General features: G+C 46.3%; 1 protein-coding gene across 1 annotated transcript; it reads left to right on the top strand.

Moving 5' to 3' along the window:
• Nucleotides 1-11,584: 11,584 nt before the first annotated feature.
• On the top strand, nucleotides 11,585-15,103 carry AURKC (aurora kinase C). Its single transcript, XM_059152434.1, has 6 exons — nucleotides 11,585-12,007; nucleotides 12,202-12,393; nucleotides 12,700-12,838; nucleotides 13,572-13,720; nucleotides 14,517-14,691; nucleotides 14,865-15,103. The coding sequence occupies exons 1-6, from the start codon at nucleotides 11,832-11,834 to the stop codon at nucleotides 15,033-15,035; spliced, it is 1,002 nt and encodes a 333-aa protein (XP_059008417.1). The 5' UTR covers nucleotides 11,585-11,831; the 3' UTR covers nucleotides 15,036-15,103.
• Nucleotides 15,104-16,646: the final 1,543 nt, after the last annotated feature.

The following is a 16,646-nucleotide window of genomic DNA, read 5'->3' as shown; positions in this document are numbered from 1 at the left end:
AGGCTTTTCTGCAAAGACATGTCAGCTGCATATAGAGTTTTATTTCTTCCTTCCCATCTATATATCTGTTACTTTGTTTTCTTACTACACTAGTTATAGTGTAGTAAGTAACCTGATGTTGAATAGTAGTAAGAAAGAATGCCCTTGACTGATTCCTCAAATTAGGAGGAAAATGTTCAAGTTTTCATCAAGTATGATGTTAGCTGAGGCTTTTTTTCCCTCCCCAGATTTTTCTTATCAAGTTTAGAAAATTCCCATCTGTTCTTAATTTGCTAAGTCTTTTTTGTTATGAATGAGTGTTAGACTTTTTGCCTCCATCAAATGATGTGATCATCTGATTTTTCTTCTGTAGCCTGACTGGTTGTGAATATTGAACCAGTCGTACATCCTTGGAATAAACCCCATTTGGTTGTAGAGTATGAATTTTTTATATATATTTTATATTAAAACATTCCATTTTGATTATATTTTGTTGAGGAGGTTTTCCTCTAATTTCTTGAATTCAGAATAATTTATATGTTGGATACATTGAATAGCTTGAAGTTTGTCCTTTCCAAGGAATTGTTCCATTTCATCTAAATTAGTTTATAGACTTGTTTGAAATATTTCCTTATTACCCTTTTAGTGGGAGCAGTATTTGTACTTACATCCCATTTGATTCCTGATTTTGGAAATCTGTCCACTCTCTTTTTATCTTTGTCCATCCTCTTAGACATTTATCAATTCTACTGATCATTTTGAAGAACCAGCACTTTATCTCACTGATTTTTCTTTTTCAAGTTTTTAATTTTAAAGATTTTATTTATTTGACAGAGATCAGAGGCAGGCAGAGAGAGAGTAGGAAGCAGACTCCCAGCCGAGCAGAGAGCCTGATGAGGGGCTCAATCCCAGGAGCCTGAGATCATGACCTGAGCCAAAGACAGAGGCTTAACCCACTGAGCCACCCAGGTGCCTCTTCACTGATTTTTCTCTATTGCTGTTCATAATTTCACTGATTTCTGTTCTGATCTTTATAGCTTCTTCTTTGGTTGTATTTTACTTTTTTTTTTTTTTTCTTTTCTAGTGTTAGCATTGGTAGTATAAAGTTTTCTCACAACACTGTGACAGCTGCATCCTGCAAGCTTTTATTACAGTTTATTCAGCTCTAGTGTTTCTTGATTTCTTTAGAGACTTTAATGGGTTCATGGATTACTGTTTAGTTTTCTAGTGTTGGAAGTGTTTTTGTTATCTTCTGTTACTGATTTCTGGTTTGATCTGTTTAAATTTGTTGAAGTGTTTATGAAGTGGTTCTAATCTCAGTCCTGGGATTGAGCCTCATGTCAGGCTCCCTGCTCAACAGGAAGCCTGCTTCTCCTCTCCTTCTTCCCTCTGCCTGCCATTCTGTTTGTGTGCGCTCGTGCGTGTGCTCTCCTTCTCTCTCTCAAATAAATAAATAAAATCTAAAAAAAGAAAAATAGATTCTATCATTTTCTGCTTCAGGTATTTTAAAACTCTGTTGTTTGGTGCATTCACGTTTAGTCTTGGTGTGTTATCTTGTGTGTTGACCCTTTCGTTATGTGATGTCCCCTTTTTTGTCCCTGTTCATTTTCTTGCCTTTGAAGCAAACTTTGATATTAATATAGTCCCTACTGCATGTTTTGATTAATGTTTGCATGGCTTTTATTTTTCCATAATTTTATTTTGAACCTTATTTGTATCATTACACTTGGAATAAGTTTCTTATAACAGCATATAGTTGGGTCTTAATTTTTTTATCCCTTCTGCTTTTCATCTTTTAATTAGTAGATTTACATCACTTAGATGGAAAATAATTATTGGTGTGTTGGGGCTTAAGTGTACCATTTTTTAATTTGTTTTTGTTTGTGTTACCTTTGTATCATTCAACTTATTTTCTGGTTGTTCTTGTTATTTTGCTTTTCTGTTTTATGTGTTTTTGTTGTTTTGCCCCTTCTGTTGGTTACTTCAACATTTTTTAGAATTCCATTTGATTTATCTATAATGTTTTTGGGTATTGTCTTAATTTTTTTATTCTAAGTATTTACGTACGTAAGTTATCACAGTCTAATATTATTAGCATTTTAGCACTTTGATTATAGAAACCTAAATTCCATGAGGTTCCTTTACATTTTCCATTTTTAATATAATTTTTCTAAGTATTTCCTCTTTATACATTGAACACCGTGTTGGGTGTTATAATTTGTGCTTGGGCTGTCACAACATTTGTTAGAAAACTCACGAAAAGTCTGGTCTTTTTACCTCTGTTACCCATTCCATTTTCTTTCTCCCTTCTTGAGGTCCCAGGCCTTCTGTTAACATCTCCCTTCAGTTTGGCAAATTTACTGTAGCCTTTCTTCTGGGGTAGGTCTGCTGTCGACAAAGGACTTTGTTTTCTTGCATCTGAAATTGTTTCTCTGTCCCTTTCATTCCTGACAGATGTTTTTTGTGGAATAAAAGACTTGGACTTTACAGTTCTTTTAGTATAAGAAAAACATGTCACCTCCCTGTGTCCTCTATGGTTTCAGATGAGAAACCTGCTGCTGTTCAACCATTGTTCCCCTGCCTGTGCTGCGTCATTTGTCGAGGGCTTTCAGGGTCTTTTTGTCTATAGGATTCATCAGTTTGATTATAGTGTGTTCTGGCATTGAACTTTTGGAGTTCTCCTGTTTAATATTTGTTCATCTTTTTAAATCTGAAGATACAGGTCTTATGCCAGATTTGGGGAGTTTTCAACAGTTAACGTCTTCAAATCATTTTTTTTCTTTATCCAGTCTGTTTTCTCTCTGTTACTCAGATTGATCAATTTTCACTGATTTTTTTTTTTTTAAGATTTTATATATATTTTAGAGCACAAGCAGGGGAAGCAGGCGAGGGAGAAGGAGGCTCTCCATTGAGCAGGGAGCCCAATGCAGGCCTCAATCCCAGGACCCCGAGATCATGACTAGGCCATCTCGGCACCCCTCCATTGATCTTTGAGCTCACTGATTCTCTTTTCTCTCATTTCCTCCCTGCTGAGCTTATTCACTGATGTTTTGGTTTTGGCTGCTGCTGCTGCTTTTTTTTTTTTTCCTTTTCCCAGTTTAACCTCTCCTTTTTTACATATTCTATTTCCTTGCCTAGTTTATAATACCAAAGAAGGACTTTTAAAAAACAGGCAAAACTGTGTAGTCAAAGTCAGGATTCTCTGGTGGTTTATCTTGATATTGGAATAGAAATTCTAATGTATCTGGAGAAATGGAAGTCTTTTTATCCACAGATATTTCTTAAAATACATCTTAAAACGGAAGGTGATTTGCAGATGACTCAGGGTTCTAGTCTTCAGGGGAGAATTGTGTGTAAAATTCCCCACCTCTCTAAGCCTTATTATAGCCCCAGAGGAGAAGGGGTTCCTCCTCCTCAAGGATCACCCTTCTGTGCCTGGACACATACCTCCAACCCCCAACTTGTCTAGGACCTCTTTCCTGTATACTCTCCCTGCTTGGTCTGTAACTTATCTTAATCCCCTTCTAGCCGCCTCATCCGTACCTGTGTTCAGGTCTCTAGTCTCACCCCCCAGGCACTTTCTGCCCCACATGCCCAGTGAGCTCTGCCCTTCTCTTTACTCGCGTGGACACACACCCTGTGTCACTGTTCCATCCCCTGTCTGTCGCCACCCCCTCATGTCCCTTCACCCCGCCGACAACTAAACAGTGGTCTCCAGCACCGTCACCTGACTTAAGCAAGTCTCCCAGAGTTCCCTCTTGTCCTCCCACCCTTCTCCACCGCACCCTCCCCCCACACACAGGCTGTGATGGGACCTTTTTCCTGCTGCCTGCCTCTTTGACTTGAAAGCACTTTCCTGGTTTCTGTGAGCTCCTGCCTTGCTCCTTCAGAGAAACTATGTCTTCTTCTATCCATTAAACAGTGGTGCTTCTCAGTCCGTCTGTCGCCCTTACTTTCTGATTTGGGAGGTGTTCCATGAGTGAGTGAGTTTCCCCCCTCAAGGTATTTGACGCTCAGTGATCTACAGAGTTCCCCAAGTCCTTGTCTCCAGGTTGAATGTTTCTGTCTGGTCATCCTTGCACACCTGGGCAGTAATCATACACACGGATCCTATCTGTGTGTGCCGTGTGATCACAGGCGTCCCCATGAGGATGCATCGGTAACCAGCACGAGAGCAGGCAGACATGGTATGTTACTATGTTTCCGTCATTGTTTTGAATATTTTCCACACATCAGCTCTTCCTCTCTGCGATAACTCTATGTGGTAGGTCATGTTATCCCTGTTTTACAGATCAGAAAACGAAGGCACAAAGCTTCTGTTGGGGTTAAGGTTAAAGTATCTGTCCAGGATTTCACAATTGATTAGGAAGTATGGGATTTGGGACTACAGGTCAGGTGGGCAGGCTGCAGAATCCATGCCCTTACCACTTTACTGCCTCTCTAGGGCAGGTCTGTGTACCCCTTCAGAATAGAACAAATCACTATCGTTTGTCTGCAAATTACTGTACTCATTTGAAACTATATCTTGACCATCCCTTTAGGTTGGGATAAACCAAACTCACTCTAATGGCTGCATAATGTGTTGCAACTGCAGAAAGTGCAGACAAGGGGTGTGAGGGGTGGAGAGGTCGAGAAAGGCTAAGGCATGCCTTTGATTTTATTTATTTATTTATTTAAGATTTTCTTTATTTGTCAGAGAGAGAGAGGGAGCGAGAGCGAGCACAGGCAGACAGAATGGCAGGCAGACGCAGAGGGAGAAGCAGGCTCCCTGCCAAGCAAGGAGCCCAATGTGGGACTTGATCCCAGGACGCTGGGATCATGACCTGAGCCGAAGGCAGCTGCTTAACCAACTGAGCCACCTAGGCGTCCCATGCATTTGATTTTTGATATGATGTGTTTGAAGTGCCCAATATCTCAGTGACTATCACTGTGCTCTGACTTGTTTCCCAAGTCAGACACTTTGCAGCCATTTTCATCATCCCCACTTCAGCCATTGTCCCACTGTGTTCATTTTCACTTTTTCTCCCCCTTACAGCCTCAGTATATGTGTGTCTTAGTGAATGGCCACACACAGCAGGGTGTTTTTTTATTGTCATGTTTGGGTCCCTCACAGAGCATTTACACAGAGCTGTTTATATGGTTGATACTATATAAACACGTATGAGACATGTTGACCTTGATGAGAACCCACATAGGATTGTACGGCCAGATCGGTAACGGTTCAGAAGTCCCAGTGAATGGCTGTGTCAGTGATCAGGGTCAGCCTGTTTCAGTGGTTTAGTAGGGAGACTTGCAGGACTCCACATTTTGTCATACTCACTAGCTGTGATTCATTCCAGCAAAAGGATAGAAAGCGAACTCAGCCAAGGGAGGAGGTACAAGGACTGGAGAAAGGCAGAGGGTGTCAGAGTCTGTCTCCGGGAAGTCAGACAGGCTTAACTGGATGTCTGTCAGAGAGTTAAGACAATTACTTAAAACGTCTGCTAAAGAAGCTCCTTAGAGACTCTCGGTACCCAGAGTTTTTGGAGGGGGTGGGGCTCTCCTAGCACAGGCCAAGTTTTAGGTTTCCAAAACGGTAGTTGGCATTCAATGCAAACCCCATTATTGGCACACTGAGACACTCGTGTCTGGGCATGGTGAGAAACCTGACCTCTGAGGTTTCAAAGCCCAGCAAGGATAGTTCTCCAGCCTGCTGTGTTACAGCTTTATACAGACTGAATGGTACTAAAAGGCTGAACAGATTTCTGTAACAAAGCAAATACACTTCCTACAACAACAATTACACAGTCTTTACTTCGAAAAAAGTCATTACTTCGGGGGAAAAAAAAGTCATTGCTTTGGAGGCTTCTATGAACATAACCCCTGTAGCCAAAAAACCCTAAGCCACAGTAGAACTTAGAGACTAACCAGGATTTAATTTAGTGATGACAAGGTACAGGGAAATCTGGTGAGAAGAGACTGGACTTCTTCCAAATACTGACTGTGTGTGTGTGTGTGTGTGTGTAAGTGTGAGTACACACACATCACTTAGGACTCTATATATACACACATATGCATGCATACACCTGATAGATGTATGTGAATTATGTGTGTGTATATATGTGACTTCAAGTGGTTGGACCTGCAAATAGACTCATTATTACCTTTATCTATAAAAATGTAAAGGCCAGATTGATGCCGTGTGTTTTCTGTATTACATGTCAGCGATCTCTCATCTCTTTGTTCCTGCTGTTCATACTCTTAAGTGTCTGGCTTTAACGAACCTAAAACAGTATGTGGTCATTCAGTGCACCTAACTTGAGACTGATGTGTTGCGGGCATGGTCAGGTTGAGATCCGTCAGAGGGGGTGACCGGGAGTGGTAGCGTTGGGCTCCAGCTGGGATGGCCTGCTACAGAGACCAGATGCTGGAGGCCTGGGGGAGTCTGGCCCCTGGGAGTAGGCGCAGCTCCCTCCGCGCTCAGCCCCCGGCCCACAGATGGCCTTTCCTGTCACAGTCCTAGATGCGGGGCTGCCTCTGGAAGGCTCAGTGATGTCATCCTCGGGTCTGGAGAGTTAACGGCCTGTCAGCTGCTTGCTCACAGGAGCTTACACATCTCACGAGTGAATGAGCTAGATTCACCCATCTCACGAGTGAATGGTCTGAGCTAGATTGTAAATGGGCAACTGGTTTTTGCGCTCCTTGGAGCAGTGGAAAGTCAAGAGCATGGGCCCCCGAGTCAGACTGCTGGGATCTACTTCCTGGCCTTGTTCCTAGCTGCTGGGGGCTTTTTAAAAGTCCCCGTTCATTCTGCTTCTCTCAATCTGCATCTAGCAGCCATTGTCACGGTGAAGTTTTCCCACGTGGGACCTTGCCACTGTGCAATCCACCACCTCCTCCCAGGTCCAGCCAGGCATCATCCCACACCTCAGCTTCCATTTACCTTCCACTCTTCTCCCCCAGTCGATTCTCCACACTGACCAGAGAGGTGACCCCAAACTGGTCATGGATGGCTCACCCCCACCCCCTTCCCCTAAAATGTTTCGTGACTTCCCTTCTCTCTTGGGATAAAAACCAAATGCTTAACATGGCCCATCCCTGGGGCCCTATCTGGTGTGGGATGTGCCTAATTTACTACCTTTTGTCTTGTCTTGCACAACTCTGGTCTCTTCACTTCCTGTTTCCCTTTCCCTCACTTTCTCACCTGCTATGGCCTCTTCCATCCCCATGCTGCCCGGTTAGCTCATGCTCAGCCCTCCCCTCTCATCTCAGATGGCACTTCCTCAGGGAAGCTTTACCTGCACACCCGTCTAGGTCTTGACCGTGTGTGCATGTGGTTCTTTGCTCCCGAGCCACCTTCCTGCTTGGTGGTTCGCCAGGAGGAGTCCCTCGACTCAGAACTGCTGCTGTACTCCCAGTTACTGTCTGTGACAGCACAAGGACACAGGTCCAGGTCCCCAAAGGGAAAAGGCACACAGGGTAAAGAAACTAAGCCCAAGCTTCCAGGCATTCCCTCCCAGTGCAGTCGCACAGGCCCTTGCTTAAGTCTTTCGGCAAACGTGGGACGACGTTCTAGTATCGCCAACGAGGATAAGTCACGATGCTTCCGTGCCCAGGGTTTCTTCCTGAGGCACTCGGTGCCTTGGTGACTGCCCGTGGATACTCGGTGGGACCACAGGAGGCAAAGATACAGTGTGGCTCAGAGGCTCGGGCATACAAAACCCTCCATTTCCTGTGAATCACAGTGTTAGCTTAAGTGACCCGGTCAGCCTGAAGCGTGGGCCCTGCAGATACAGGCCTGAAGTCCCTCTGACCAGGCCATGTTCAAGGACCTAGGTTGTCTTCTCGGAGCTGGTCAAGGGCCAGTTCTTTGCGATCCGTAGCATTTGAGTAGCAGAGGCTGTTCCGGGAACACTCCTACACGGTCCCCGGGCCTGGCCCTTGGCTTGGGCTCTGGGACAGCAGACTGATATTTGCCTGAGCATCTCTATGTAGTAAAGCATTTCCGTGAGGACACACTGTAGTATCGCCAGAAATCTGCTCAACATGTGAAGGAGGCCATGTGGGGTGTGGGTCAATTAAAGAACAACAATGCCTACTGTGAGACCATTATATTCGTGTCTCTGCTTCTGCACTAGTTTGGTAAGTTGTCCCTTCTGGTCAGCTGTTCGCACTTTGTGATAACCCACCTCCCCTGTCACTACCTTCATTTAAATCCTCATCCTCACCCATCTGGAAAACAGCCTAACAGGTCTTCCCCTTTCTTGCCCCACCTGTAGTTTAATCTCCACACAATATCCAGATTGATCTTCTAATTCATGACTCAGATTACATTGCCACTCAGTTCACCACCTCCCCCCCAGGATGGTTATGTTTCACAGCGTACTAAGTATGTATTTTTTACTTTCTGTGGTCCTGCATGTGGGGCCTTGCTGACTGGGGAGACGCTGCTCCTCCCTGGACTAGGTAACAACTATTCTAAGACCTCACTTTCCATATGCAAACCAACCACCTTCCTGGCTCCTAAACTCCAAGAGGCAGCATTCCTCTGCCCTAAAACACCAGGGCCAGGGACCAGTCAGAGAGTGTGACATGTATGCTCCGACTGTGCAAACAAGTCAATCCTAAACTGATGACCTGTCTTACCTTGCCTTTCCTGCAAAAAACACAGTCCGTGTGCTGGGCTGTGCTTTCTCCATTACGGCTGCGTCCCCCTGACCGCTGCTGCTGCGTCCCCCATACCACCTGTAAGGTATGCCTGACAGAATGGACAGACATGAGCTGGAGGCAAGGGTGGTGAAAGCAGGTTACACCCTAGAAGCCTGAGGTCACAACAACCTTGACTGGCTTCCAGCACCCCAGAGCTAACAGACAAGGAGTCACGGGTGCAGAACCTGTGCTCTCCTCTTCCCCTCTGCACCAGGTGACCCTAGGGACATTATAATGCACTGGCATTGTGGTTTTGTCTCCCCCATGGGGGAAAGTGCCAGGAGGGTTCTGGTACAAATCTTGTAGGATCAAAAACTCGCCCTCCGAAACAGTAGGAATCGTCCCCCAAATGATTGGAAGTAGCCTCCATTAGAGACTATTCCCTCCATGAGCCCTGACCCCCACTTATTTAAAAAGATCCCTGTAGGCAGTTGTCACCTCTGGGCCGGCCTGCTCTCCCACTTTGACAGCATACCATCTGTAATAAACTTGTGCTTGCTACCATCCTGGCTGGCTTGCTGAGAGTGGATCCCCACGGAAATCTTCCATGGGGAATCCTGGAACTGAGGGCTCTATTTATACACTGCAGGATCTCCCACTGGTAGGATTCCCTGACTCATTTGGGAATCTGTAAGCATAAACTTCTTCCTGACAATCATTCTCGGGTCCACTGCGTTACCATATCTGATTAAACAAATAACAGGTGCATTTTAGAACACATTCTGGAGCACACTGCAACCTCCTTACAAAGGCTGACAAGGTTCTACGCAATTTATCTCCATTTATTTAACTCGTCTCGTCCCGCTTGAACCCCTGCAGTTGCAGCTCTAGACATGCTAGCCGCCATTTTTTTCTTTTTGGACAAAATGGACTTTTTTTTTATTATGTTAGTTGCCGTACAGTACATCACTAGTGTTTGCTGTAGTGTTCCATGATTCATTGTTTGCGTATAACACCCGGTGCTCCCTGCACTGTGTGCCCTCCTTAACACTAGCCCTCTTGCTTTCCCTCAGGGACCCGGTGCTCTCCCAGCCCTGGAATGTCTTTCTCAGAACACCTGGGAGCTCTCTCTTTGAAATGCTGACATCAAAGGAGATAGCATCCCTCTGTCCCAGTTTTGGGACAGAAGGTGGAGGCCTAACCCGAGGCCCCCATGGGGTATATGGACACTGGATCTCTCATAAGATCAATCATCCCTGCAACTCTGCCATCGAGAAACGGTCATCACTTTGAATTGTTGCTTTTCTCCAAAGAATTTTGCTCAAAACAATCATCCCAACTTCTTCCTCCTCCGTAAAGTAACTAATCTTTGTTGGCTCCGCCTATGACTTTACCATAGCTTGTGTGTCTCTAATTGCATTTCTATGCTATTTCCAAATAAACCCATTTTTGCTGCTAAAGTAACTTGTATTTTTAAGGTTAACACTACCATCTACCCTCAGGTAATGAGAAGTTTGTTTTCCCTCATAGAAAGCCAAGGTAGCAGCAGAAAGCCAGCTCAATTACTAGGTAAATTTAGGATGAATTGTGTAACAATTGGTGCTGTCATGTTTTCTTACATGAGGACTAATGACTGTCTATGCTAAAAATATGTAATGAGAAAGCTAGTATCTGCTTGGTTATATGAAAGGGTATCTTTCTGACTTTGCCATCTCTTAGCAATTATCTGTGATAAGGCATCCCATTCTGGTTTAAGGCTTACTCAGTAATAAACACTTTTATTTCTCTACTACCTTTGTGGAGAGATTTTCTGGGTTGGGAGAAGATTTTTTTCTTTTTAAGTTCTATTTCTCCAACAATTTATATTGTTACCTATCTAAAAGAATTCCATTTAAAAATATCTGGAACTTCTGTATTTGCCAAATAGACATGTGGATTGATTATACTATTTGAGACTCCAAATGCAAACTGATGACAGGGTCTATGAAAATAAAAGGAAATTTCTAAAAAGGAGTCAGGAGTCCAGGCGGGAAGCTCTCAAATGCTGCCTAGGGATGTCAACCACAGATCCCAACAGAATAATCCTCCACAGGAAAGAATAATCTATAACAGGCCCCAAGGAGAAAAGATGTACATTGCTTTTCCTGCAAGAAACTGACCACCCCTGTAACTCAAGCAATGGGAAACCTTCTTTTCTTAACTGTTGCTTTTCTCCAACAGACTTTCCTTCAAAACAACTGCTCCCAAATTCCCTTCTCCGCAAATTGTGTTCCTCTCCTGTTTGAGGGACTAGCCTATGATTTTTGCTGTAGATTCCTTGTCCCTAGTTGTAATTCTCCATTATTTCCAAATAAACCTGGTTTTTTGGCTGGTAAAAATTTTTTGCTGGTCCAATAAATACATGAGGCAAGAGGTGACTAGGCTGTGTGTCACCGCGCCGAGTGGGCCTGCAGGCCTAGGGGAGGCTGCACGGCTTGTGGGGTGGAGTGAGGAGGCCAAGAGCTGCACGACACTGGGGGAGGAGGCCGAAATTGCAGGGAGCGTGATGGAGGAGGGCCCTGGGGAGTGGCCCAAATGGGGCACGACCTTCAGGAGCTGACGGTGCGGTGGGGCGCGCAGGTGGTTCGCGAGCTTCACACGGGCACCCTGGCTGCTTCCCGCGGTTGGCATCTATTTGTTCCCACGTGCCCCGGGTCAGTTCATTACTGGACTCGCGCACTCGTGCATTTCCGTAGGTATTAATTCATGGAGACCCGTGAGCATCTTACCCTCTGGGCTACCCTCTGTTCGTCCCCCCTTTTCCAAGGAGTCCTCCATCCCCAAAGCCCCAGCTCCCGGTGTACCACCGGACCCTGCCCCGCGCACGCGCCCGCGTCCTTCATTTCCATCTCTCCTATTGGGCCCGCTGCCTCCGCGCTCAGAAGTTTCAACCAATGGGAAGCTCCCAGCAGCCTCCGCGCTTGGAAGCTTCAACCAATCAGGTTCAACCAATGGGGGGGCGCTAGGGTAAAGGGCCTCGCGCTGGCGCGCTGGGAGTTCGTCGGGGTCGGCGGGTCCCAGGCTGCGAGGGGCTTGGCTTTCCCTGCAAGTGTGTGTGCGGCTCCGCATCTGAGGAGCGGCACTTGCACGCTGCGGGCCTTCGCCGCCCTTCAGGACGTTTCCGGTAGGCTCAGGAAGGCGTCCGGTCGCCGTCGTCTCCTCTCGGGAGCCGATCAGATGCCGTGATGAGTTCGAACCGATCTGAGCCCGCGGGGAAACAGAAGAGGACCCGGGACCGCAGGAAACGTCGCGAAGGGCTGGTCTCCGAGGCCGGGGGCGGACGCAGCGCGGGAAGAAGGGCCGACCGCCCTCCGTCCCCCATCATTGCAGCCGGCTGCGTGGAGCTCAGCGGCGCGCCCGTGTGAGTTTCAGCAGCGCCGTCGCTGCAGGGGGACGGGAGTGGCGCGACAAGCGATGAGCAAGCCACGCGAGTTTAGTGGTGGCTCGTGGACCAGATGAGGACAGGCAGGGGCCACAGTGGGGTCCAGGGAAGGAGGAGTCCCCGACTGCTCTCCACGTCCCTCCCATAAGGCTCTTTTCTTCCTTTCCTCGCAGGCGGCGCTTCACAGTGGATGACTTTGAAATCGGGCGTCCTCTGGGCAAGGGGAAATTTGGGAATGTGTACCTGGCTCGTCTCAAGGAAAGCCATTTTATCGTGGCCCTGAAAGTCCTCTTCAAGTCCCAGATCGAAAAGGAAGGACTGGAGCCCCAGCTGCGCAGGGAAATTGAAATCCAGGCGCACCTGCAGTGAGGCCCCGCTGCAGGAGAATCCAGCACCGGCTTCTCCCTCTGTGTTCTCTTCCATCTCTGGCATCTCGCCTGGCATTACCCCCAAACCACCCTCCAATAGGCCCCCTCGAAGCGCTCACACCGTGTCATCCTCCCTGTTTCAGGCACCCAAATTCTGCTGCTTGCTCCTCCTGTCCTCTCTCACACTCCCGGATCTCCTTTGTTCTGGTCCCAGCACAACATGCTCCTTGTGTGACCAGTCACTTGTGACAGCATCAGGTGTTGGGCCTTATGAGTCTAACCCTTACTCTTTCCCTTCTCCAGACACCCCAATATCCTGCGCCTCTACAACTATTTCCATGATGCCCGCCGTGTGTACCTGATTCTGGAATATGCTCCAAGGGGTGAGCTCTACAAGGAGCTGCAGAAGAGCCACACATTAGACGAACAGCGCACAGTGACGGTGAGGCGGGGGTCTGGGAGCTCTGGGGCCCATGAGTTTACTGTGAACTGGTTGGGAGGAGCAGTCACTGCTTTTGGCTGTCATTATTGTCCATGTTCTTCTTTTTTCTTTGTTTCAAATTCTGTACCTTTTATGTAATGACATGTACAGCCCATAACTTCACAGTGGATGCCCTAATCACCCCAGGATATTAGTAATCAGGGTAAGCAAGACCGTCTGACTCTGCTACCTTATATAGAGAAGCATGTTGAAAGCCTAGGAAGGGGTTCCCCGGGTAAGTGAGTAGAACTGGCTTAGAAATCGGAAGCAAGAGATTTCTGGAGGGTTCCATATGGGGAATCAGAGAAACAGTCAAACCAGCAGAAGTGCTGGGTCAGCTTGCTGATGGAATGAATGATCTTGCAGCTTTCCTCCTGCTTTTGTATCATTTTTTCAGGCCTTAGGTCCTGTGGGAGATTATCTGTTTAGCTCAGCACAGGGCTGGTTTCCAGCTACTTGCTGTTCTAGGGCAAAGGGGAGGTTCTGTCACCTCAGCATCCATCCTATAAGACTACATAAAACAGGGAGAGGAATCTCTCCCCCACCAAGAACTGTGGTGCCGTTAAGGAAGTAATGGGGTCGGTAAGCAGGAAACAAAGATTCCACTACAACTATAACTGCATGAGGAGTATTTTATCTTATATGCAGTGTGGGAGGGGACTTCATTTCCAAAAAGCTCTTTCTTTGCTCTCAGATAATGGAGGAAGTGGCAGATGCTCTGATCTACTGCCACGAAAAAAAGGTGATCCACAGGGATATTAAGCCAGAGAACCTACTGCTGGGGCTCAGGGGTGAGGTGAAGATTGCGGACTTTGGCTGGTCTGTGCACACCCCATCACTGAGGTAGGTCTTGGTGGTGGTGGTGGTATGGGCCCTGGGTGCCACTTAGGAATGATCCGATTTAATTCATGCTGTGTGTAAGACCCAGATGCAAGATGCAAACTTGCTTTTGTATTTGAGTACTGCTTTTTTCAAATGCATATATTTAATGTGTAATTGTAGACAAAGAATGTAGCTCGACCTTATCTTTTATCTTTTGATCTCTGGTAACATGTGGCTTTCCCAGTAAGTAGCCACATAGGTCAGATTCATTGCTCTATAACTCCAGGAATTTTAATTGGTCCTTCTTGATGCACTCTTTGTTCAAAATCTCTATTGATGCCCAAGATGTCTGAAAACATCTTGGATCATGAGCTACATAACTGCATAACTACATGAATAATTCCAAAATACAGAATTGGTGGGTCCCAGTATTGGCTGTCCCTAAACCTTGTTCCTTATTAAAACTTAGTGTTTCCATGGGGTGCCTCGGTGGCTCGGTGGGTTGAGCCTCTGCCTTTGACTCAGGTCATGATCTCGGGGTCCTGGGATCAAGCCCCGCATTGGGCTCTCTGCTCAGCAGGGAGCCTGCTTCCTCCTCTCTCTCTGCCTGCCTCTCTGCCTACTTGTGATCTCTGTCTGTCAAATAAATAAATAAAATCTTTAAAAAAAAAAAAACAACTTAGTGTTTCCAAACTCCCATGCACAGGAGGGGACTTCTCGGACTTTTGAGGGTCTCCCATCTCACTGGAATCTAGAAAAGGAGGGTTACCCTTGTTCTGGGCCTCTGCACAGTGCTCCCTTCCCTGGTGTCCTCTAGGAGAAAGACAGCGTGTGGGACTCTGGACTACTTGCCCCCCGAAATTATTGAAAGGAGAACATATAATGAGAAAGTAGATCTGTGGAGCATTGGAGTGCTGTGTTATGAGCTGCTGGTGGGAAGTCCACCCTTTGAGAGCCCTTCCCATATTGAGACATACCAGCGCATCCTCAAGGTAAGATGGCTACACTCTGGGCATTCATTCGGGAGCCAGGCTTGCAGAGCCTGTGGTGCACGTAAAGATTGTCTAATAAGATCCAGAACAGTGCTTTCAAGGGTCTTAAGGAATGGAGAAAACACACAGCACAGAAATTAATGTTCTCTTTTTTTCCTCTCTGGCATCATCAGGTCGATGTAAGGCTTCCCCCATCATTACCTTTGGGGGCCCGGGACTTGATCTCCAGGCTTCTCAGGTACCAGCCTTCAGAGCGGCTGCCCTTAGCCCAGATCCTGGAGCACCCCTGGGTCCGGGCCCACTCTCAGAGAGTGTTGCGTCCATCCATTCAGATGGCTTCTTGAGCCTTGTGTGCACATGTTTCATTGTGGTTGCCCAGAGAGCTCTCCTGGGTCTACTGTTGTGTTTTTTTTTTTTTTTTTTTCTGGGTCTACTGTTTTATCAGTCTTTTGTTGGTTTTAGATTCACAATTTTAATTAATAAAACTTGAATCATTTTGTAGCAGTTCTTTATAGTTATTTGAGTTGGTGTGTGACTGGGTAGAATCTTAATTTCTTGTAGAAGCTCTTTCCCATGAGAGCCTCCCAAGATGATGTCCCTCCTGGGCAAGGATGGTGACTCAGCCACTCACCTTAAAAACTAGTTACTGGGGCGCCTGGGTGGCTCAGTGGGCTAAAGCCTCTGCCTTCCGCCCAGGTTATGATCCCAGAGTTCTGGGATCGAGCCCCGCTTCAGGCTTTCTGCTCAGCGGGGAGCCTGCTTCCTCCCCTCTCTGCCTGCCTCTCTGCCTGCCTCTCTGCCTACTTGTGATCTCTTTCTATCAAATAAATAAATAAATAAAATCTTTTAAAAAAAAGAAAACTAGTAACTGCCTTGTGCAGATAACCACTCTGGTGGTGTACAACCTACCACCTGTCACGTTTGCTTCTAGACTCTGTCTACTATTCCCCATGTTCTCATGAGTATGCCATTTGTAAGCCAGGACTGATCAGCCCAGAGGCCCACCCTCTTCATACTCACCTCCAGCATGCTACCATCTCTGAGACCAAATGTTTCACTGTACATCAGTGCCACTCAATTCTCAATGAATTCACTGGCACCTCTGTCATGTGTCATATTCTGACTGCACCAAGTAAATCATGCCTAATAATGAATGTAACATCGCATCTTCTGAAAATACCTCCTCCACTTGCAGCAATTTAGGGAACTCTCTTCCAGCTTTTCCCTGAATCCTGTTATAGCCTCGTGTGTCAGCTACTCCCTCCATCCATAAGTTGACTGCACCAGAATAAACAATTGGGAGCTTAAGCATGTTCTCTGCTCATCGCAGTCATTGCTTTTACCACTGTGTCTCCTGACTTAAAAATACTTTATATGAAGTATGTGTCACTCCCTTTACCATATTCTACATGGGTTCCTCAATGTGAAATGTCGAGCACTTGCAGGACCACGTCTCTGCATGTGACCAGACCCACTAAATAAACCGAAGTAACTCAGCCACTCCACTCCACTCGCGGACGGACAGCCTCACTACCGCAGATCTGTCATCTAAATGCTCCAGGATGTCAGTTCACGGTTTTTCATCTGTACCTCCAGTGCCCATATTTTGTGCTTTCTAGCTTTGTCTTGTCAGTGCTCTCAAATCAGTATTTCAATTAAACACCTGGAAATTCCTAATAAACTCATTGGTTTGTACATAGGAACCCTGCAAGACTATTCAGTTCTGGTACTAGATAAACACGTTACTGGGCACATATTTGGGGATTAAGCAGAGAAAAGTCAAGCCCTCGCTTCCACATTGACTACCAGGTGACGTGTATAAATTGTGAAAACTCTCAGACATGCTCTACAGTAGGGATTTCAAAGTCTCCAATAGCTACATAGTTTTTCTCACCACTTACTCTGGACATTCTGCCACCCAGGACACAGAATATAAAAATCTTAACTTTGGTACC

The sequence above is a fragment of the Mustela lutreola genome, chromosome 16 (assembly GCF_030435805.1).
Source record: "Mustela lutreola isolate mMusLut2 chromosome 16, mMusLut2.pri, whole genome shotgun sequence".
In the NCBI taxonomy this organism is placed as follows: domain Eukaryota; kingdom Metazoa; phylum Chordata; class Mammalia; order Carnivora; family Mustelidae; genus Mustela; species Mustela lutreola.
This window is presented reverse-complemented; position numbering and strand designations above follow the sequence as displayed.

Excerpts from the sequence above, each read along its gene's own strand:
- AURKC (XM_059152434.1), top strand. The coding sequence starts at position 11,832 with ATGAGTTCGAACCGATCTGAGCCCGCGGGGAAACAGAAGAGGACCCGG. Across the intron at positions 12,394-12,699 it reads GAAATCCAGGCGCACCTGCA|ACACCCCAATATCCTGCGCC; the intron begins GTGAGGCCCCGC and ends TCCCTTCTCCAG. Across the intron at positions 14,692-14,864 it reads CATACCAGCGCATCCTCAAG|GTCGATGTAAGGCTTCCCCC; the intron begins GTAAGATGGCTA and ends TGGCATCATCAG.